At 37.7% G+C, this 22,542-nt stretch overlaps 1 protein-coding gene and 1 pseudogene across 4 annotated transcripts in view; both read right to left on the minus strand.

Moving 5' to 3' along the window:
• The window catches only part of LRCH1 (leucine rich repeats and calponin homology domain containing 1), a 251,035-nt gene that overhangs the window by 36,899 nt on the left and 191,594 nt on the right, over positions 1-22,542 (minus strand). For 3 of the 4 annotated variants that reach the window (XM_069063692.1, XM_069063694.1, XM_069063690.1), the window contains exons 11-15: positions 22,212-22,298; positions 19,943-20,032; positions 19,797-19,833; positions 8,680-8,733; positions 7,825-7,897 (exon numbers count right to left, since the gene is read on the minus strand). In XM_069063692.1, coding sequence (XP_068919793.1) covers positions 7,825-7,897; positions 8,680-8,733; positions 19,797-19,833; positions 19,943-20,032; positions 22,212-22,298 — 341 coding nt within the window. The remainder of the gene's footprint in view (positions 1-7,824; positions 7,898-8,679; positions 8,734-19,796; positions 19,834-19,942; positions 20,033-22,211; positions 22,299-22,542) is intronic. The other variant, XM_069063693.1, reaches the window with a different exon arrangement.
• LOC138142600 (elongation factor 1-gamma-like) lies at positions 12,168-13,601 on the minus strand (annotated as a pseudogene).

Consider the following 22,542-nt stretch of genomic DNA (forward strand, 5'->3'; position numbering starts at 1 on the left):
GCTAACAAAATTCTTCCTGTGGATCAATAACTAACACTTTTGGAGAATAAGTTTTAGAAATACTGTAGTTTAAAACAATAAAGAAAAAGTGAAACTAAGGAAATTATATTCTTCGTCAAATTAATAGCTGAAGATGTTCCAGAAAGTCATGATTGGAGCAGATCCATAAAATTCCTAACTTTGGATACTTGCTTTCATCCAGGTTCAGGCAGTCATCCCTCTTGCTTGGACTATGACAAAAGCCTCTTAACCAGTCTCTTTGCTTCCAGTCTTTCCTCTCTCCAATTCATTCGACTCAGCTGCTAAGTTCATATTCCTAATTCACAAGTTTGGCAGGTCATCAGTCCTCTCAAACACTTTCAGTGACTATAGGATGAAGTACAGACCACTTATCCTAGAATTTAATTCCTTCCACAATCTGATCCCAATTAATCCTTCCAATCTTTTTTCCTACCATTCCTCTTCTCAGAACTTTCCCTTAGAATCAATTTGGATTCTTTTGTTAGTTCTCTGATTTCACCTAACCCCTCTTGCTTCCATACATTAGCTCAGAATGACTCCCACACCTGAAGCCCACAGCTCTCCAAAACTACACCTACTGAAATGCTGTTTTCTTTTTTTTTGTTTTTGTTTTTTGGAGGGCAATTGGGGTTGACTTGCCCAAGGTCACACAGCTAGTTTTTGTGTTAAGTATCTGAGGCCAGATTTGAACTCAGGTACTCCTGACTCCAGGACTGGTACTCTATTCACTGAGCCACCTAACTGCCCCTGAAATGCTGTTTTCAAAAGACCCAGTTGAGGAGGCTCCTTCTCCATGAAACTTTCTATGAAACTGCTTTCTTGTACTTCAAATTTTCTTATAGCAGTATCTTCATTTTTCTTTTGCTCCAATCACATTCTACTTTGAAGCATCCTTATCACATATTACTTGTTGTATCCCCCATTAGGCTATCAGTTCCTGAAAGGCAGGGACCATAATTTTTTTATCCTTATATCTCCAATGACTAGCATAAAATCTTTCACAGAGAATTTACCAAACTGAATTTGTTGATCTGAGTTAAAGATTTTAGACAGAGAAGCATGAATGCAAAGGAGAATTTAGAGTTAAACCAAGAAAGGACAAGAGATTACAGAATTGTCAACACTGGTAAGAATGACAAAGGTGTGAAGAATAAAAACAAAATACAAGTTTCTTTTCATGCTAAGCTGAGTTGATAATGAGATATTAATTTAGACATGTTTGAGTAACTGACAGCTACTGGTTAGACAGTGAGTAAAAGGAGGAAGATATCGGCAGAGAAAATTCATCTAGCAAACTGCAAGTTGCTTTGTTCTCATTTTGAAGTAACAACAGATACACTGAGAATAACTGGACTTTCCCAATGTCCACATCTCATTAGGGAATAACCAAGTTGGCAGTTTGCCAACCCTACAGTAGACCTATAGTAGAAACCAACACTGGTCCTTGTGCTTGTGAATATATGAGGTAGTTACTTATCTAAAAGATAACACAGGAGAACATATTCGCATATCACGGGCAAAATATAGCCCTTGAGATGAATACTGACATCAAGATTCATTTGGACATCAGCCCAAATATTTGGCAAGGATGTTTTACAACACAAAGGAATCTCTTCTGTGAGGCATTTTATAAATGAATGGCAAACAGTGGTAAAATGTCACCTAATAAAACATCATACTTTTGATGTTGCTGTATGACTAATTTAAAAATAATCCTTCATTATTACCACTGAGCATATTGGGATATCCATACATGCCTCTTTTTAAAAAAAATTGATTTGTGACTGGAAATGACAAATGAGTGACTGTAGCAGCTTTCTTTCTGGATAAAGATTTTAGACTGCTTTTTTTTTTAGTAGAATTCTGCTGAGTTTAATCAAAAAGTGAAGCAAGATGGTGCAGGACCTTGCATACAATAGGAAATTAATATTTGTTGGCTATTTCCTGAAAGCACATTGGTGCATCTGGCGACCGAGTTTCTAGTCTTGATTCAGTTATCATGTCACCTAAGGCAAATTCCGTGGACCTCAGTTTCCTCATTTATGAAAAGATGGAGTTGTATTATATGTTTTGAAAAATGCTTTCCAACTCTGAAATACAATAAATATGAATCTAGTACTATATCACCTTCATATCTCTAATTTCTTATTCCTTTAATCAACATAGGATTTTAGTTAAATTGTTTTGTTCTGTTTTCTGAATACCTCAATTTTAAGCCCTCTTTTAAAGTAAGGAATTAACAAGAAAGTTTCCAACTAACCCTTTTCAATTGTCCCAATGGAGTTTTGCATTTGTCAGGTTTTAGTGGAATGACTTCAATTGTGGTTTTTATTGTGGGATTTTAAAATTCCTTTGAATGGAACCAAACCTTCCCTCTTCTCCCACAAGTCAGCTCACTCTTCCACATATGGGATTAATACACCATATTAAACCAAAATCTGGTGAGAAGTTAATAGATAATGGCTTAAAATTTCTATGTATTCAAGAAGATATACTTATACAGGGAGAAATATATCCTATTGGAAAACTGCTCTTCCCTTTGTGTTTGCAATGCGATTATATATAATCTCACTCTTCCCTCACCCCCAAACAAATTGTATCCTCTTGTCATCTAACATAGTTTTAAAAATCTTTACTCTTTCTTATCTTAATCATCAGTTAGCTTTAAAAGAAGTCAAGGTATGAATAGTATCTGCACATTTATGCAATTGATTTCTTTTGTACTCCTTGCCTCTGACATTCAATAGGTATCAAAATAAGAGATGCCCATATTAACATTAGCTGGCAAATCTGTATTCTTGACCAGGGAGAATTAACTTTATACCAATTCAATGTCATCATATCATTTCTAGATATGTAGAATCAAAATATATAGATAATCCATTTTCTTCATGATCACTGTCCATGATCACAGAATCATGAAAGCCTAGAAATGAATCTAGTACTTGGGTCTTCCAAGGATGCTAATTGACACACAATTAAATTGACTTCCTCAATTGAGGAACAGTCAAAGGATATATGAATAGGCAGTTTTCAGAGGAGGAAATCCAAGCTATTAATAGCCATATAAAAATGCTTTAAATCACTAATAAGTAGAGAAATGAAAATTAAAACAACTCTGAGGTACCTCCTTCCAGGCATCATATTAGTTGAGATGACAGAAAAAGGAAACTGACAAATGCTGGAGATGTGGGAAAATAAGTACACTAAGGGAGCTGTGAACTATTCTGGAAAGCAATTTGGAACTACATATAAAAAGTTATTAAACTGTACACACCCTTTGACCGAACAATTCTGCTCCTTGGTCTATATTCCAGAGATCAAAGAGGAAAAGGATCCATATGTACATAAATATTTATAGCAGCTCTTTGTGGTGACAAAGAACTGGAAATGGAGAGAATATTTGTCAATTGGGTAATGACTGCACAAATTATGGTATATGAATATGATAGAATCTATTGCACTGTAAGATGATGGGGATGGTTTCAGAAAAATCTGAGAAGACCCATGTGGACTGATACAGAGTGAAGTTAGCAGAATAAGTTGAAAATTTATACAGTAACAGCAATATTGCAAAGATAAACTTTGAAAGACTTTGTAATTCTGATGAACACAGTGACTAACCACAATTTCAAGGATTTATGATGAAATATACTATCCAGTGCCAGATAGAGAACTGATGAATTCAGAGTATAGATTGAAGCATATTTTTTGTTTCCTTCTTGTTCCCCCACCCCAGAACATGGATAACATGATAATTTGTTTTGCATGACTAAACATATTTGTAACGGGTTCTATTTTTTCTTGCTTTCCTTAGTGGGTGGGAAGGAAAAAGGTATAGGGAGAGAATTTAGAACTTAAAATAAAATAAAAATGAATAAAGAAAAAAAAGAAAATATGTTTTCCTTAGTATCTAACACAAGGAAGGAACTTAATATATATTTGTTGAATAGAAAAAAATTGAATTGCCTCAAAAATCCCCTACTTTACATGTAGAGAATGCAGAGGTTTAAAGGCACTCAGATTTCTTTTAGATCACAATACCCAAGATTCTTTTAAATTTGAAGATTATTAGGAAAATACTGGAGGTGAGATTATTCTGGTAGATTATTGCTGTTTGCAACATGACGAGGATTTTTACTTGGTTAAATTGTGTTCTAAAACATGCTATAGAATATTTAACATGCACTTCTTTTTGACTGATCCTTAAAGTACACATTTTTTTTCTTTTCACAAGCATGCATCTGAATGTTCTGCATTTTTAGCTGTCATGAGGCCTAAGTTAAATACTCAGTATGTTCACTGGCATGTTATTGTACAATTGAACAAATATGTACAAAACCACCTACCATTGTCACTGTCTCCTTCTGATGGAATATTGTAGCTATAGTTGTCCCATGTTTGTGCCTGTGTAAGTTTGTTGAAGGAGATAGGAGGAAGAGTGAGGGATGGGTCTGCAGGAGAGGAGTGAGAGAATTGGTCCACATATAGTTGCAGAGGGACCAGGAAAAAACCAAAGGGGCAGCAGCATTTCATAAATGACATTAGGAATGCATGGAAATGAAAAGGGTTTAATTTACATGAGATTAATTAAAATATATAATATTGGAGGAGAAAGATGAAAGATGGTACATGAAATAAAAAGAATGAATAAAAATTGAGTGTTAGTAATTACCACAGATTTTTTACATGCAGTTAATATTGTTAACATTACCACAAATGTACAGCTTTAGAGCAGTTATCTTCACCAAGAGTAAGTTGCAAGAAAGAGTACCCATAGATTATATACAAACAAGCCATTTTTCAGAAATCCTCCCAAATAATTGATGCTTGCAAAAGAGAGAACATGAGTCCTACAAAAACCAGTTATATGGTATAGTACCTGTGTAGATGTGATTATTAAAAAAAAACAAAAACCAAAAACTATTTACTTATAGAAGTAGTATTAGTTGTACGTGCAAATTCTACAAGATAATATGTCATTTCACTTCTCCAAAATAAGACAACCTTGAAATTTGAGTATTTGCGAGTTAATCATTTGGCAATTGAGAATAATCTGTACCTTATTCATCTACATACTGGATTAGTGTGATAAGCAAATATCATTCCAAGTCTTTATTTTATGGGTCATGGGAAAGTGGGGGATCAAAAAAGTGGTATAGTCTTCGTGAAAATGTATTTGGTTAAAAAATCTTTTTTTTTTTTTTTTTGCTTTTTGGAGAGGGGGGAAAGAGGGCAACTATGGTTAAGTGACTTGCCCAAGGTCATGTGTCTAGTAAGCGTTAAGTGTCTGAGGCCACATTTGAACTCCTGTCCTCCTGACTCTAAGGCTGGTGCTCTCTCTATTCACTGCACCAACTAGCCACCCCCTAAAAATTATCTTTAAAAAACATACACAAGATGTAAAGAAAAACATCTTGGAGGAAATACAGTCGAGACAAAAGAAGACTCCAAGTGCTATTTAAATTCACTGATTCTTGACAGTGCTTTAGCATCTGAGAAACTGTCTTTAAATTCTATGGGCAATATTAATAAAATAAAATGGTTTAATTAAATGACAAAATCCACATATAATCCAAAGATAGTTGCACTAAATTTTAATTCATACTCCATCTAAGATTATGTAATATCTTGCAAAAAATGAGAAAACACCTGGTGTAATAAAAAAAAAAGATTTAAAATGCTGAAAAAAATCAATATGTAAGATTCAGATGTGTCACTTGGTACTCCTCAGCAAGGCAGCGTTATGTACAGCAATTAAATGCCATGACTTTTCAACAATTCCCATGCTTTCTGAGTTAACTATTCCACATTCTAGAATGGGGAGAAGTTCCAAAATTCATGGGAAAACTGTCATGTTTTAGATAAATAAATGTATTATTCATGTTTCACCACTACAAAGAATTTGAAATGGATAGTAGGCTTAAAATTTTAGGCCCTGATTAAATTCCTTAAGTGAGTATTTTAAAGAGTCTCCCAAATTAAATAATTTAAAAAGCAATCTGGTAGACAGCAAGTTAGTTAATACAATAAAGCAGACAAGACACAAAATAGAAAGAGTCTATTGTACCATATAATGTATTACCCTTCAAACAGAGAATAACTATTAATTCATCAACAATAGGCCACAAGATCTGCACTGTTTTTTTTCACTGGTGGGACTAGGTTTTCATTCATCCACTGATACCTTCACACCCAGCCTAGCTTCTAGCAACTATATGCATGTATCTGTAAGACAGCTGGCTGGGGCTGAGATGGAGATGTAGTCTACATCCATGGAAATAGACCCACATGGCTTTCAAACTTGTGTCCTCAGCCTCAATAACATGGTGCTTTAACCACTTGAACTATCAGATAGTCATATATATATGCATACACACATAAATTCTTTTACACACACACACACACACACACACACACACACACACACACACAAGTTTCATAGCTATAAAATACCCGAGAAATTCTTGACAAATTTAAGTTTGAGAAAATAGCTTTGCTTTACAGGGCACATATGCAAAAAGTGCAATAACATTACACTTAGCCATCTGCTACACATCATTCAACCTGCCCCAGAATGAAGGGATTTTTGTGTCCAAAAAATGTAATCACTTTCTGCAAAATAAATTTTCTTTTAAAAATTATCTTTGCTCTTTTTCTATGGGTACTTTTCTTTAAAAAGGCAAATTTCTTCTGTGGTTTCGAAAATGCCAGATATTAAGTGAGAAACAAGCTTCTGTCAGTTGTTAAACAGTACTTGGTTTAAAGCAGTAGAAGTGAGTGGTTTAGTTCTAAAGTCCAAGGAAATAAAAATATTAGTGAAATTTTGAGAGATCAAAAAAGAGGATGTAATTTTGGAAATTCAGATGAACAGAGGAACTAATAGCATTAACTTTCTACAGGCAGGTCTACTTATGTGAGTAGATAATTTCTCCTGCATATAGTTGTAATTTATTCATGCTACTACTCTGGTATTAAACAAAGCACTGGGACATATGCAACATTGCCTAATGGAAGCTCTATACAATCATTTTCTTAGAGACAAAGGAGCCTCACTACATTTCTGTCTGGGCTCCATGACTGTGTTATAACGAGCTCCCAGTGCAGAAGTTTCAGTAAAAGGGCCACTGGAAGTAGTCCAAAATAGATCTTTGTCATGCAGAGTTGTATAATGAGGGAGCTGTCATGGTGCAAATGTAACTATGGTACTGTTACATTTTTCTTTTGTTCATGGCATATAAATATTTACTGACAGTCAATTTGCTATGGTGCTCTAAACCAGCCAAATAAGCCCTAAAAATAAATATTTAGCATCTATACAATATATTAAAAAAGTGGAGGAATGCATCAATTAAAGACTTTCTCTATTCTGTCTGCCTAATCCTTGACATTTCAACTTTCAGTTCACTATGAGTCCCTGAGAGAAGAGGAAAACTCTGCACTTCATTCCATATGTCAGGTTATTGCTAGTGGATATCTTCTTATAGTAAATATCCTTGAAGGTTATTTATTTCCCAGATTCCCTTACTGTTCATGTTTTCTGTGTGATTCATAGGTGGGCAATAACCAAACAAATGCTGATTCAAAAAAATACAATGGTCTAAAATCTGCAACCCCCAAATTTCATCAGGATCTGAATATTGAAATTATGCACCTCTATCACTGATGAGGGTGTTAGTGACTAATAATGCACAGGTTCCCAATGCTGAAGAGAAACAATTGAGTTCTTTACATGTTATGTGTGAAGACTAATTCAGCTTGTGTTTCATAGGGAGATTCTTTTCCCTTCCCATTTTAACTTACCTGATCGAGGTTTCAGGCCAAATGGAGCTGGGCTATTTGTAGTAGGTGAGATGGCAGGGGAGTCCTCTTTGATCTATTAGAAGGAAGATGAAATTCAAGAAACTGAAACAAAACTAAGTACAATGATTTACCTAATAGGACCACAATAATATAGTGCCAGTGTTTTAGCCAGCTTTGGTATCATTGCTGCATTGTGCCAAAAGGAAAGACAAAGCTATCCTGATAGATGAACATCTGCCACACAGACTTTAAATCTCTATATTAAGAAATAAAGTCTTTCTTTAGCATCACTTTGACTTTTGTTGTAAAGAGTATGAAAACTGTAAAAATATTTCAAACTAGATGGTGTATCAAGACCAACTGAAATGAGAACTGTCTTCTCCCTCACATCCAACATATATACACGCATATAGATTTAGTATACCTCTGAAAAAGGATTTCATCATACAACAGGGTTAGGAAAAGAAAGATGAAACTGAACAGATGCATAGTCTATAGGGAAACAACATAGTGAATCATTTATGGATAACAAGATCTTCAAAATGTCAACCATTTGCGTACTATTCCCATTCTGTTCGTAGAACTGTCTACAGATAATAGTACTCTATGAAAATGTTTGCATGACTGTTTCCAAGAATAGGAATTTTATTTTATTCTTAAAAATTAAACTTTAATCATGAATGGGGCTGGTGAGATATGTGGTAGCAAATGAAATTGAGAGGGATTCCCCTGAGAGCCTACTACACTCAATTCACTCATTAATCACTACAGACTTGCATGATGTTTTTTGTAGGAGATGTGCCAATTCAGAGCACAGCAATTAACTTATTCTTCCTTTGCCTTTAGGCAACTTACCTCATTTTGAGAACACCGGATCCCCATACTTCCTAAAGAAAGATCATTTTGCACCTGAAAGGAAAACAAAACATTTAGTAGACTAGGTTGAGTGTATTGCACAAACATTTTATAATACCATTCGGAGAACAACACATACATGTGGTCACACAAGCTGATAAAAAGGCCCATTACCTCACACTAGGAAAAACAGAATAAAAGAAATTATAATACAGACACCACACCTATACAGAATTCAGGATAAACTCAGAGATTCAGGATACACCAAAAACCAAAGAAGTGAGAGGGAGAAAAAGATACCTGGATAATCAAATGAATGTCACATCCTTTATATCCAAAATAGATTCATAGGTATGAAATCTCAAGCACTATGATGTTAGAAGACACTCATATTCTTAATTCATAGAGCATCCTAATAAGCTTGGTCATCTTATTTGGGAAAGCACAGCACACTATAGTCAGCTGAATGTAACTAGGGAGTTCTGCTATGGAAAGGCATATTGAGAGCACTGAAGCAAGTAGTAGCTCATAGCCAGAAAGTAACAGAAAAGACCCCAAACCCTGAGATCACAGAATTACTTTTCCAGTTGATCCTCCTACACTTATCAGTGCTCTCACAACTTAGATTATCTTGTATTTACTTGTCTGCTAACATCTTGTATTCCCCCACTAGAATGCAAACTTCCTGAGCCCAGGGATCACTTTTTCTTTTGTTTTTCAGTATCTAGCATCTATGGATGCCTTGCATAAACAGAAGGAAAGCTTGCTGGATTCAACTGAAATGGATAACATCTACTGAGAATAATCACTTCTTTTATAGATGAGGAAAATAAGACTCATAAATAAGAAATCTCACTGACCTAGGTTTATATCCTGGCTCTGACACTTACTATGTGACTACGGAAAAATCACTGACCCTCTGAGACACTTATTCCCGCAGCTCTGTGTCAATAGCTTCCCTATACAACTAAATGAAGAAGCCAGGGCCTTGGCAGGGGGTGGGATAGAGCAGGGGTGGGGAGTTTGACCATCAATTAGCTGCCAATTCCCCAGGTTCCCACCCACTTCCAATGAATCAGCATTAATCCTTGGATTTTAACCTGCCCACCAGGTTTAAGCTCTCTGCTTCCTCCCTGAAATGTTTGGTCCTACTTGACCCCAGATAAGAACCCTAGGAAAATCCTCTGGACTACACTATTTATAAGTAGTAAACAGCCCCTTTCCCTAAGGACCTCTGCAGGCCCTTGATCTGTTTCCATTCTCCTTGTCTGCCTCTTTGATGATATAGCCCCTAGATAAAGCAGACTCATTTTCTAAACAGCCAGGAGGCCAGTGTCATTGAATTGCGAAGTACATGGAGAACAGGTTGTAAGATGTCAGAATACTGAAAAGGCAGGGAGGGACCAGATTACAAAGGGTTTTAAACACCAGATGGCATTCTGTATTTGATCCTGGAAGTAATAGGTAATTGGGAACCACTTGATTTTATTGAATGGGATCAGACTTAGACTTTAGGAAGATCAACTGGACAAATGAAAGGAGGAGGGATTGCTGTGAAGAAATATTTGAAACATGGAGCCCAATTAAAAGGCTACTATAATAGTCCAGGAGTAAGGTGATGAGGGCTTGCACCAGGGTGGTGGCAGTGTCAGAGGACAGAAGGGGGTATATATGAAAGATATTTTGATGGTAGAACTGACAGTATTTGGCAACTTTGACTGAATATGTAGGGGCTTTAAGAGGGAGAATGAAGAGTGGAGGATGACACCCAGGTTGTGAGCCGGGGTGACTGGAAGATTGTGGTGTACTGGACAGTAATAAGAAAGTTAGAAGAAGGATGGGAAGATAATGAGTTCAGCTTGGACACGCTGAGTTTAAGATATCTATGGGACAGTTAGTTTGAGATGTCCAGTAGAGAATGGAAACTATAGGTCAGGAGAGTGGTTAGAACTGGATAAGTAGATCTGGGAATCATCAGCATAGAAATGATAATTGAATCCATGGCAACTGATAAGATTGACAAATGAGAATATAGAGTGAGAAGATAAGAGGGACAAGGATAGAACCTTGGAGCCCTATTAGTGGGCATGACCCTGACGAAGGTCAAGCAAAAGAAACTGAAGAGAAACAGTCAGATATATAAATAGTAGGTGAAACCAGAGAGATCAAAGTCATGAAAATGTAGAGAAAAGAGAGTATCAATGAGAAAAGGATGCTTAACAAGGGTCAAAAGCTACAGACAGGTCAAGAAGGATAAAGACTGAAAAAAGGCCATTAGATTTGCCAGTGAAAAGATATAATTAAGAGTCCTAAAATATTCTGTAACCTCTAAAAAAACTTTACTAATTTTTGATATTAGCATATTTCCTCTTACATAAGTTACCAAAACATTGTGAAGTCAAGCTATTATTTTTCTTTGATCAAATGTTGAAGGTTTCTATCCAAAAGTGTTTTAGTCTAAGACATAAAACTCCTAGGAGAAAATTAATCTTGAGAATGAACTATTACTGCCTTGTCATTTTATAACACAACAGACATTTTTCAAACTACTGACATACATTTTAGGTTTCAGATGTGGTCCACCCTCTAAGTAATTCCTTCCTTTAGTTCCTCCTCTGTATTTTCATTTTGTAATATATGAGATTAGGTCAGTGAGAGCATATAGTAAATATGAAACTAAGCATATTCAATTCCAAATACAATGAAATGTTATCCTACATCAGTAAATAAAACAATCGTGGTCAAGACCAGGTAACACAACACTTCTGATTACAAATCAGTCACTCCACAATGGCACCCTGGCCTTCCTGACCCAATCACATTTCTCACTACACTCTGCACAAGAACCCTGTGCTTTAAATCATGTTGTTTTCCTTTTTGTCCTCCACATCCTCCATGTTAATTTTCACATCTGTGTTTTTGTTTATGCTCTGCCCAGAATGCCCTTCTTCCTCTTCCCTCCCTCTCCAAAACCTAGCTATCCCTCAAGGTCCAATCTGATTTTTCTCTCTCCTCTTGGGATCTTTCAATGACAACTCCAATTCATATTGATCTCTCCCTTTTTTTTTTTTTTTGTATTTTTTAAGCAATAGGGGTTAAGTAACTTGCTCAAGGTTACACGGCCAGTTATTTCTGGGTGTGGTGCTGAGTGTCTGAGCCCGGGATTCAATCTCCAGGTCGTCCCAACACTTGAGCCGGTACTCTTACTCGCTGAGCCAGCTGGCCGCCCCTAAGCAATTGGGGTGAAGTAACTTGCTCAAGGTTACATGGCCAGGTGTTTCTGGGTGGGTGCTAAGTGTCTGAGCCCGGGATTCGATCTCCAGGTCTTCTCAACACTGGAGCCGGTGCTCTTACTTGCTGTGCTACCTGGCCGCCCCTCTCCCTTTCTTTTTAAGTTATGAACTTAACACACATGAAGATTTAAATATCCCCAAAGAAGAGCAGAATTTTATAACAGTGAATCCAATACCTACTAATGTATAGCTTGCTTTTTTTTTTTCTGTGTTCAGTTTCATTTAATGACTGGCACCTCCTGCAGAGGAGGAAGCAGGCAGCTAGGTGGTAGCAGGAGAGTGTGTTCACTTGAAGATCTTGCCCTGATTGAAGGGTTTGCCCATGTGCTGGAAGGCCCCCTCCCAGGAGAAGTACTCTCGGACCATGGTCTGGGCCTCCTCACTGCCAGGATCCAGCTTACGCCATGTGTAGGACTTGTAGTCTACCTGCCAGTCTGGACTCAGCAGGAAGGCGAGTCCCTGGCCCCGGAAAACCCAGACTCCAGAAATGGCGCTGCTATTGTTGGTGCCAAAAAGGATGACGCTGGCAAAGGCATTGTTCCTCAGCTTGTTCAGGTGCTGGAACATTCCAGTGATGAGGTTGAAGCTCATGAAGGTGTGGCTAAGCTCCTGGGGGAAGCGGTACTCGGCGTACCATAGGGACCAGCCTTCACAGTCTAAGTGCTCCCAGAAGTATGGCAGGGCCACCGTCAGCGTCAGCGTGTCTTCATTGGAGTACTTTCGCTTAAACTCATCCAACACAAACGTGCTCTTGGGCAGGTAGGCAAAGGGATCCTTGGCCTTGGGCTCCGCAGCCAGGGCCTGGTCACACTCCTCAATCTCCTCCTCAGGGCTGGGGACGCAGCTGTCTTGTTCTCTTCCTTCCGTTCTGCCTGGGCCTTGGAGTTCTCTTCTCGCTGTCCCTTTTCTTTTCTTAGGACCTCCTTCTTGGGCAGACTCTCAGCAAACTTTTTAGCATCAAACTGTGCCATCTTCTCACAGTGCTTCACCTCTCCCAACACTGCCCGGAACTGGATGCAGGTGAGGAACCAGCGGCTGGTGTTGGGGAAGGCCTGCCGGAACAATGGCTCCAGGACCTGCTTATAGAGCCACAAGAGGGTGCACACAACTGTGATGTCAGCCAGAGTCACGTGCTCCCCCACCAGGAAGGTCCGAGTCTTCAGGTGGGCATGAAGCAGCCCCAGAACCCTCCTCACCTCCTCTTTTGCATTCTCTGTAGCCTGTTTGTTGTGGTGCATCATGCCGAGAGTAGGGAACACCCAGGTACTGGCTGGAGAACGATGTCACTGTCAGCAAAGCTCACCCGCTGGATCACCTGGGCAGCAGCCTCAGGGGTAGAGCCTTGAAGGTCATCATTGCTCACATAGTATGCAATGGCGTTGCTTTCAAACACACAGAACCAATCATCACCCTCACAGGCTGGAACCTTGCCCACAGGAAATTTTCGGAGGAATTCGGGGGTGCGGTTGGTCTGAACAAAGTGGAAGTGGGGAGGTGTGGACAGCACGCGGATCTGGGCCCCACTGTACTGTGCAGCAATGAGGGCCTTGAAGGGCCACCAGTTTTCAGGGTATGTGTACAGGGTCCCGGCCGCCATGGTGATTCCACAGAGAAAGGGAGTGGGGACATGGGCACTGCCACAAAGTGAGCCAGGGCGGGAGGGGGGGGAAGAGAAGGGGGGGAGGGGGGAAGGGAGGGGAAGGGGAGGAGGAGGGAGGGAGCTATAGCTTGCTTTTTAGAAAAGCATATATTAAATTTTACATGATAGTAGCAATGCTGCCTTGTTTGGGTTCCCTTCTGAACTTTCTCAGGCTCTGTTTTGTGCATTTTAAAAACGTTTCACTGAAGATTGTTTTTTTTTTTTTGCTTCATCCCTCCCTTTTTTAGACTCCTAGAGCACTCAAATCATATAATATAGTCCTTGATTACATATCACTTTGCTTTCAGTCTTTAATTCTTTGTGGCACATAGGCTTGATCTCCCAAACCAGTCAGCCAGCCAGCTTCCTCCTCAAGGGCAGGAGATGCCTTGCCTCATGCTTCTCAGGTCCCCACCTCATCTGGGGACCTGGCAGAGTAGGAGGCATTCACAGACTACTTGAATTCAACACCAGTTCAAAAATAGAATGTTCTAAATCTGAATGGGAGTGAAGAGAAACATAAAACAAAAATAGAAAGGAGTCATAAAAATCAGGTATTGGCTCTATACAATCCCAGGCACCAACTTTTCCCCTGTTTTTCCTTTTTTCTTTCCTTTAGCTCATAACCTTTTCATTTTCCAAACCAACCACCTACTTCTCTCCTATCCTGGAGGAATGTTTTATAGACAAGGAGAGGGAATTGGATTAGATCAAGGACATAAAAACTGGGGATAAATGAGCAAATCTCAGAATGAAGGAATGGAAGAACTGGTGCTGGGATGGGTTGGATAGCACATTTTAGCACAGTATCTGGAAGACCATATACACAGTGAAATCTTTAAGACTGTAGATGGAAAGAAGTATGTCCATGTGACAAAATGCTAATTCTGGAAAAACTTAAGGAAGAACCCACCAGCCTGCATGAGAGGGCAGGAAACTAATAGAATATGACTATTTGGTCAAGCATAATATAATAAATTTAGTGGAAAGAAAAATCTAAAACTATATTTCCAAAGCTATCAGTTCTGAGCTGTTATAAGCCAGTTCAAGGGCATATCCAGGATGGCTGGTAGCACAGGTTCTCTTAGATCTGCTTTACTAGGAAAGATGGTTGTTTAAGGGGTCGACAATATTTTTAAAATTACATTCACTAGTTCTGGGGGAGAGTCAGCATCCTGAACTTCAGAGAAAATACAAATAAAATGCAATCAGAGAAATAAAGACCAACAGACAGGGCTCTGACTGCCTGAATCAAATATACACTTTACTACATCCCTGGATTGAGAGAGCCTTTACATCTGAGCAGTTGGAGAGCTCTGAACCTATGGCCATTCAGAATCTCAACCAGGTAATCACAAGATCCTTCTCATAAGTGAGCTCCCAAAGCAAAATGCCAACTCAGAGTATACATATATATGTACTTATATTTATATATACACACACACATATGTATATTTTATCATCACAACCCTCATGACAAAGTGCCTAATTAGAAATTAGCAGTAAGTGTGAAAGTCTTCCTATAAGCAAGCTTCCTTTAATGGGCTCCAATTGAGGCCTATTAATAGGCAGGGAAGATCTTAAATCCCATTAACATTACACCCAACATTCCACACTTACAATGATGCATATGGTTTTGGCTGCTTCATTGCTAGAAAGGAAATGAAGCTGGACATGGTCCAGAGGAACGCAAACATAATATTCAAGGTGATGACTTCCTACCAAGTTTAACTATTAAATTTTAAAAATTAGGTCTTATAAGTCTAAAAAATGATGGAAGAAAAGATTAAAGTTTATGAAATAGTAAAAGAGATAAGCATGGATGACTAAGTCCTAAAGAATTAGAATTAATATGATTTAGAATTAATTTTGAATTAACCCTTGATGCTTGAATTCATAGGCTCTAGAACTAGAAATCACCTTAGAAATCATGTCATTTAAGCCCCCCATTTTACAGATGAATTATCTAGGGTCCAGAGAGGTCAAATGTTATAAAATTATAAGTAGGTTTTAAATAAAGAAGAGGAAGTATAACCCTCGCCCCTCAAAAAAAAAAAAAAAACCCAACCCAGTAAAATACCCTAAGAAACTAAAACTAAAAATACAACTAGGCTCAAGGGTTTAGTTAAAATTGTAGATGACACTTCTATAACAACTTGCTATGGGAAACTATAGATGTCTGAAGCATATTCTTAACTGTGACAGGTAATATAATTGATGGCAATCATTGTTCCTCTCCCCACCCCAATCCTCCCAACCATCCTCTGTCATGCCAGTCAGATGATCGTTCAGATGCAGGACTTACTTCTCAATGTGTTTTTTTTTTTTGTCATGTGCCATGTTTTGCCCAATAAATAGGGACTCATAAGCCAGCAGCTGAAGGAGTGAATAGCAATGAATCCAACCAAATGGTCCAGTGTGGAGAGCATTCTCCAGAAACGCGGGGACCATAATCTTGCCCATACAGAGAACATGGAAGAGTAGGAGAGGCGAGTCTGAATTCTCCTGCCTTCCTTCCCAAGGCGGGTAATACTGATGGTTGCTCTATGAACTCTTGTACCATTTATTGTATTCATGTGCACATGTCTGTGTGAGGGTGAGGGTGCGAGTGTGTGTGAGTGGTAAGCAATGGAAAGCATGTTGAGTTCAGAGTCAAAAGACCAAGATTTAAATCCTTTGACATTGGCTACCTGTATAAACTTTGACAAATCACTTTGGGTCTGTCTCTTCATCTTTAAAACTCAATTTTATAATCATCAATGTAAATTGGCAAGAGTTGGAGGGGAAGGTCATATTAAGAAACGTTAAGGGTTCTTCCAGCTCGAAATGGATGACGGTGATAATGGTGAACCAAACACCTTGATGGATAACTAAAGGCCCCTCACCTCCTGCTCGCCAAATCATTTAGAGTCTTCACTAGGATGTAACTTCTTTATGTCTCTGACTATAACACTGACTGAGAAAGATGGAATGAGAGCCATAATGTTGTTCACTGACAGGCAGTCTATCCTTTATATAAAATGTGTTGTCCTGTAAAAATGTCTGAAATAGTAATTGTTTCCCAGGATTCCCTTCTTTGTGATTGTGTAGCTGCCTGACCCCCTCCCCCCTCCCCCCTTCCCCGTGAGCCAGCATAACGTACACAGAGCCTAAAAATGTTGTTCCAAGATTGAGGGGATTTGGTATTTTCATGTCGGTTGAGAGAGACCTGAACTTCTTCAGCCCTTACCCACCACTAGCTGTGCATGTCTTTTAACTCAAACAGAGATGAGATAAAGATTTTGAGGAAGTGCTGTGTCTTTCACTTTGCCCCAAACCCTCTGTGGCTATTATTAATTTATGGTAACTCAGCAGGGCAACCAGTCTTTAATCTAAGGATCCTGATCCTATACTGACATCATAACATTTGGGTATCCTACAAAGTCGGCCTAAAGACATTAGAATAGGACAACAGGAAAATGTAGATCAGTTGAAGTTTACAAATTTTCATTTTAGAAATTTCGTTTTAGATTTCAGTTTGAATGCTTTCCCCTGACACCTGTTGTCCAAACTATCAAAAGCTATAAAATTAAACTGTGTCTTATTCCTAGTAACTTTGCATAGTAGCCCCCAGAGCCAGGAAGACCTGTGTTCAAGTCCTGTTCCTGACACATACTGACTCTCTGGCCACAGGCAAGTCACTGAATTTCTCAGTGCTCTAGGTCAGTAGTGTAACCTAAATAGAAAAAAGGGCCACTAAATCCTACATAAGGATCCCTGTGGATCTCACATTAACTTAGAAAAATACATATTAGCATTTTTGTTTTATTGTGGTTTTTTGGTTAAATATTTCCTAAATAAATTTTGATCTGGTTAAGGCATGTGGGAGTGATATGCTGTGCATTTGGTCCTTTTACACCAGTCAGCTCTATGACTAAATCACAGAGAAGGTGCCAACCTGCATTAGCAAAGGAAATTACCCACTAGGAGCTGCTTACACCATTTAAATCACAGGTCCAACCTTAACCTCTTATTCCATTCCTAATTCTAGGTGAAAGTGGACAAAAGTCCAAGACAAAGAGAAAAGAAGCAGAGTGTGAAGAATTAATTTTCAGTTGGATAACTGAGAGATGCCTTCAGAAATTTAACTCATTCTCAGTGGAAGAAAACAATGTACTTAAGATAGGGAAATACTGTGAAACTGAGTTTTAGACACATGTTGAACATTATTTTCGAAACAACCAAAACACTTCATAATCAAAGGAGTGGCATTTCACAGGCACTGGGATACAGAGCTCTAGTTAAATCACTATAATAATACCTCACCATTGGCATATTAATTGGACATTCAATAAATCTATATGTATCCTTCCCTATCATTTGAGCCTCATAATAACACTATTAAAGGAGGCAGGATGGGTATTATTATTAGTTCCATTTTATAGATAAGGAAACAGGCACTGAGAAGCTCCAAGTTTCCAAGGTTATAAGGCTAGTAAATGACAGTCAGATAGGCAGGCCTTCAGGAGAGAACATTCAGAAGACTTAGATAAAGAAAATAGTCAGGTTCTATAGTAATAAGGCCAGTTCAAGACCCGAACAGGAAAATAAGTAATATTTATCTCTGCTAATCCATTTTTTTTTCTTTCGATGGCCTTTCCCTTCTTGAGTCACAAACCTGGATCTTCTCAGGCACCTAAAGCCCTGAATATCTCACTGCCTATAAAAACTGGCTTTTATGAAAAAAAAAAATCTGTCCAAGTAATCCATAATAACCGTTTGAAATAGATAGTACAAGTATCATTATCTTCAATTTACAGATGAGGAAACTGAGGCTCTGAGAGATTAAGTGACTTGCCCTGATCACCCATCTCACACACTAGTCACTATGCATTTCTACCTTTTTAATAATAATGTGTGTTACTGATGGGAATTAACACATTACCTCTAGGAGAAGCATATATATATATATATGTATATAGACATACATATATAACATATACACTCCTTAACTTTGCCTCTGGTTAATACACATATATGTATTATATATATATATATATTAAGTATTAATTTTGATATTAGTTAATATATATTAAGTATTTATACATATATATACACACACACACACATACATACATATATATACACACACATGTATTAACCAGGGGCAAAGCTAAGGAGTTCAAGGAATGAAACTCTGTGTAAATTTATACATCATCAAGCTGAACGGAAGAGGTCTTGTTACTGTCTTGTTTTGGTCTGGAAAGTAGGAAGTAAAGGTGAATCTTGGGGCTGCTGAAACATATGTGGTCACATATTCTCCCTATATGAAAATGTCACTATGTAAATTCTGAAAGAGTATTTCTCAATCTCAGAGTAAAACCAAATAGACTCAGGGTAGCTTTGTGTAAGAGACTCTCTGCTGTTGAGTGACTGGCTGCTACCACCACCACAACCCAAGGAAACAGGGATTAGGAGGGGGGATGCCTTCCGTAACATTTACACCCAAAATATTTCCTTGTTATTTCTCTTCTAAGTTTCTTTAAATTTAGTCATCCAGTTAGAGCTAGACTGGGTTTTTTTTTTCTATAGGGCTGAGAGGGGCTCAAGGGGAAAATACATAAAAGCAAGTAAATTATAGGTCGAGAGTATCCATTATTTAAGCCAGCTACTCATCTGTATGGTGTTTAATTCCCAAGTAAACCATTTCAAACTAGTATCCACAATCATTGCTCTACTTGGTCTTTCTTTGCTGGTCAAATATCTGTAATTTGGGAGGAAGGTTTTTGCCTCAGGGGATCTTAGTGCTGGATGAGATTTATACTGGTGTTAGCATTCTTTCATCCTAACCCTTCTCTACTTCATAGTTTGGCCTCAGCTTCTCCTAAAAAAAAAAAAGCCACCTCATTTTCTGTAACACCCACTTCTCCTGTCTATGTCTACCTGGCCCTGTGATTACTTCTCTTCCACCTTGGACAAACAGATCACTTTGAAAATAGGTGTCTTATTTTTAGTAGCAGATGGGGCATGCTGAGTGTGTAACAAGGGCAAGAGAAAGACAAAAATGAAATATTTACTGACCTAGAACACATTCAAACAGCACATCTCAAATTTTGCCCATTTAATATTTCAGTTGTCAATATAATACACACACACACACACACACACACACACACACACACACACACACAATTTGCTTTGCTTACCTGACAATCAGGAGATGATTCTGGATGTATTTGGCCACTGTGAGGAAAGAGGGAAAAAAAAAAAAAACAAAGCATCGAAAAGTCAAGAATAAAATCTTCAGCTTGAAAAATAAAAATACGGATTAGTGGACAAAAGCTAAACATACTTCAATGTAGAATCCTGTAATTCTAAGGCTGTTGCTGAGTCCATGGGATAGAGGTTCATGACACTTCTCTCTGTAATATCTGTGCTTAGTCTAAAAAGTTTGCAACAAAAGAAGAAAGTTTTGTGAGTTATTTCACTGAGCTTTTTTATTCACTGAGTTCGTTAAACTTTATTGCCTCATTAAAAAATATAAATACCAAAGAGATGAATATTTAGATACTTGGTTCCTTAGGAAATTTTAGTGTAAAAATCATTATTAAAAAGGAGGTAATTTTTATTAGACAGTGGAAGGTCATTTAATAAATTTTCTCTTCGAGGACATAGCTTAGCAACCAAACAGATGATGCAAGGAACTTTAATAAGGTATTTATACTTAGTTCAAAATGTCACTAATGTGAAAAGGTGAGTCCAGGTTTACCTTCTGAAATAATGGATACTCTGCAAGAGTTATAATCTCCAAGTTAGAAATCTTTTCTCCAACCTTTAATTTACATTTTACTAATGGATGTTGCTGAGCTAGGTAGGGCAGCACTGGGCTTGGCACCAGGAAAACCTGAGTTCAAATCTGACCTCAAGACAGTTGGGCAAATCCCTTAACCCTCTCTGCCTCAGTTTCCTCATCTGTAAAATAAGATGGGGAAGGAAATGGCAAACCACTCCAGTATCTCTGCCAAGGAAAATCCCAAATAGGTTCACAAAGAGTCAGACACAAAGTGAACAACAATGACACTGAAATTCAATTCCTTATTTTGCTCTAAGCAATCTTCTGATGAAATCATAAGGATCACACATTAAAATACATCTTTGTACCTTGTTTGCTTTCTGAACCAGATCAATTACTGAGAGGAACATAAATACTGTTGGGGCATTTAGGTCTTCATAGTAAGAACTGTCAACCAGAATTCCATCTCTCTCTCTCTTTTGCTTTTTGGAATGGGGAAGGTAGGGCAATTGGGGTTAAGTGACTTTTCCCAAGGTCACATGGATAGTTTTTGTGTTGTCTGAGGCCGGATTTGAACTAAGGTCCTCCTGACTCCAGGGCCAGTGCTCTATTCACTATGCCACCTGGCTTCCCCCCATCTCTTTTTTAAAATAAAAATTTAGTATAAAATATCATACATGATTTTATTTTTTAAAAATTATTATATGTATTATATCAAATTTTTAAAATCATCTATTAAAAGATAAGTATAACAAGAAAGTTAATATGAGCCAACTCAAAGCCATTTATTTAAAGTTGGGAAAAAGTTCATATTAAAATTACTTATGGAAAATGCTACATCAAAAGCTAATAGGTCTAGGAGAATGAACCAACACAAATACTAATATTACAACCCAACAAATCTGAATGAGAAATATAAAATTCAGCTAACTTTTTGGTATTCAATTTTTTATCATAAATCTCTGAAATTTTTATTCTATCAGAAATTAACCTTTAAAAACAATACTTTTTATTTGACTCTATAATATATAGGAAGGAAAATAGTTATATTAAAAAACCATGAAGGGGCAGGCAGGTGGCTCAGCGAGTAAGAGCACCGGCTCCAGCGTTGGGATGACCTGGAGATTGAATCCCGGGCACAGACACTCAGCATCACATCCAGAAATAACTGGCCATGTAACCTTGAGCAAGTTACTTAACCCCGACTGCTTAAAAAAAAAAACAACATGAGATTTAATAGTCAATGCTGAGGGGTTGTAGAGAAGACAGGCACACTAATGCATGACTGTTGGATCTGTGAAGTGGTATAATCATTCTAGATAGCATTTGGAATTATGCATATAAAATGACTAAACTGTCCATATCCTTTAACTCAGAGATTCCATTGCTAGGCACATACTTCAAGGAGGAACATTAAAAAATCAAGGTTCCATTAACACCAAAATACTACATTTTTGTGGTAACAAAGAACAGGAAATCAAGTTTGTAAGCAAGGGAGTGAAATTATTGGCAGTATGCTTCACTAGGGTAATGGGGTAGTAATGCACAGAATGGAATGGAAAGGGCTCGGAGAGAGACTGAAGTGGATTTCTGAGTCAAGAGAAAATCTGTTTATATTTCTTTCTGATTCTTCATAAAGGTAGGTAGCACATTGAGGATTCTCATTTGTAAGTATTCACATTTTTTAAAACGGTGGCCTCTTATCAGGGAACACTTCAGAGATTGAGTAATATTTTGCTTTGAAAAAATGGTTAATAATATATGCAAAATACTAATTTAAAACTATTACTTGCACATGAAACTTAGGATCAAGGGAAAACAAGTATACCTGTTGGGATCCTGTAACAAATCTACTGCTTCTCTGAGTTGATCTATAATTGCGATATCCACATCTTGGTTATCTGATAAATTTGTCCTGTCACAGATAGCCAAGAAAAAGCAACACCATCATCATCATTGCACCAAGAACCGAGGAATAAGATGTCTGTATATATGGAATAGATTGTCCCAACTTTTGTCTGCCAAAATCCTACCTGGCCTTTAAGGAATAAGAGTAGGGATTGGGCCTGTTATTTCATTGGGTAAAGTTAATTCCTAGTTGAGAAAAAATTCTTCTATTAATACCTCTACAATTTATAGTCCTAGAAATTTGCCTAAGG

Source organism: Petaurus breviceps, unplaced genomic scaffold (assembly GCF_028583685.1).
Source record: "Petaurus breviceps papuanus isolate PSGF00001 unplaced genomic scaffold, PetGlider_PUasm1.0 90594, whole genome shotgun sequence".
Lineage (NCBI taxonomy): Eukaryota > Metazoa > Chordata > Mammalia > Diprotodontia > Petauridae > Petaurus > Petaurus breviceps.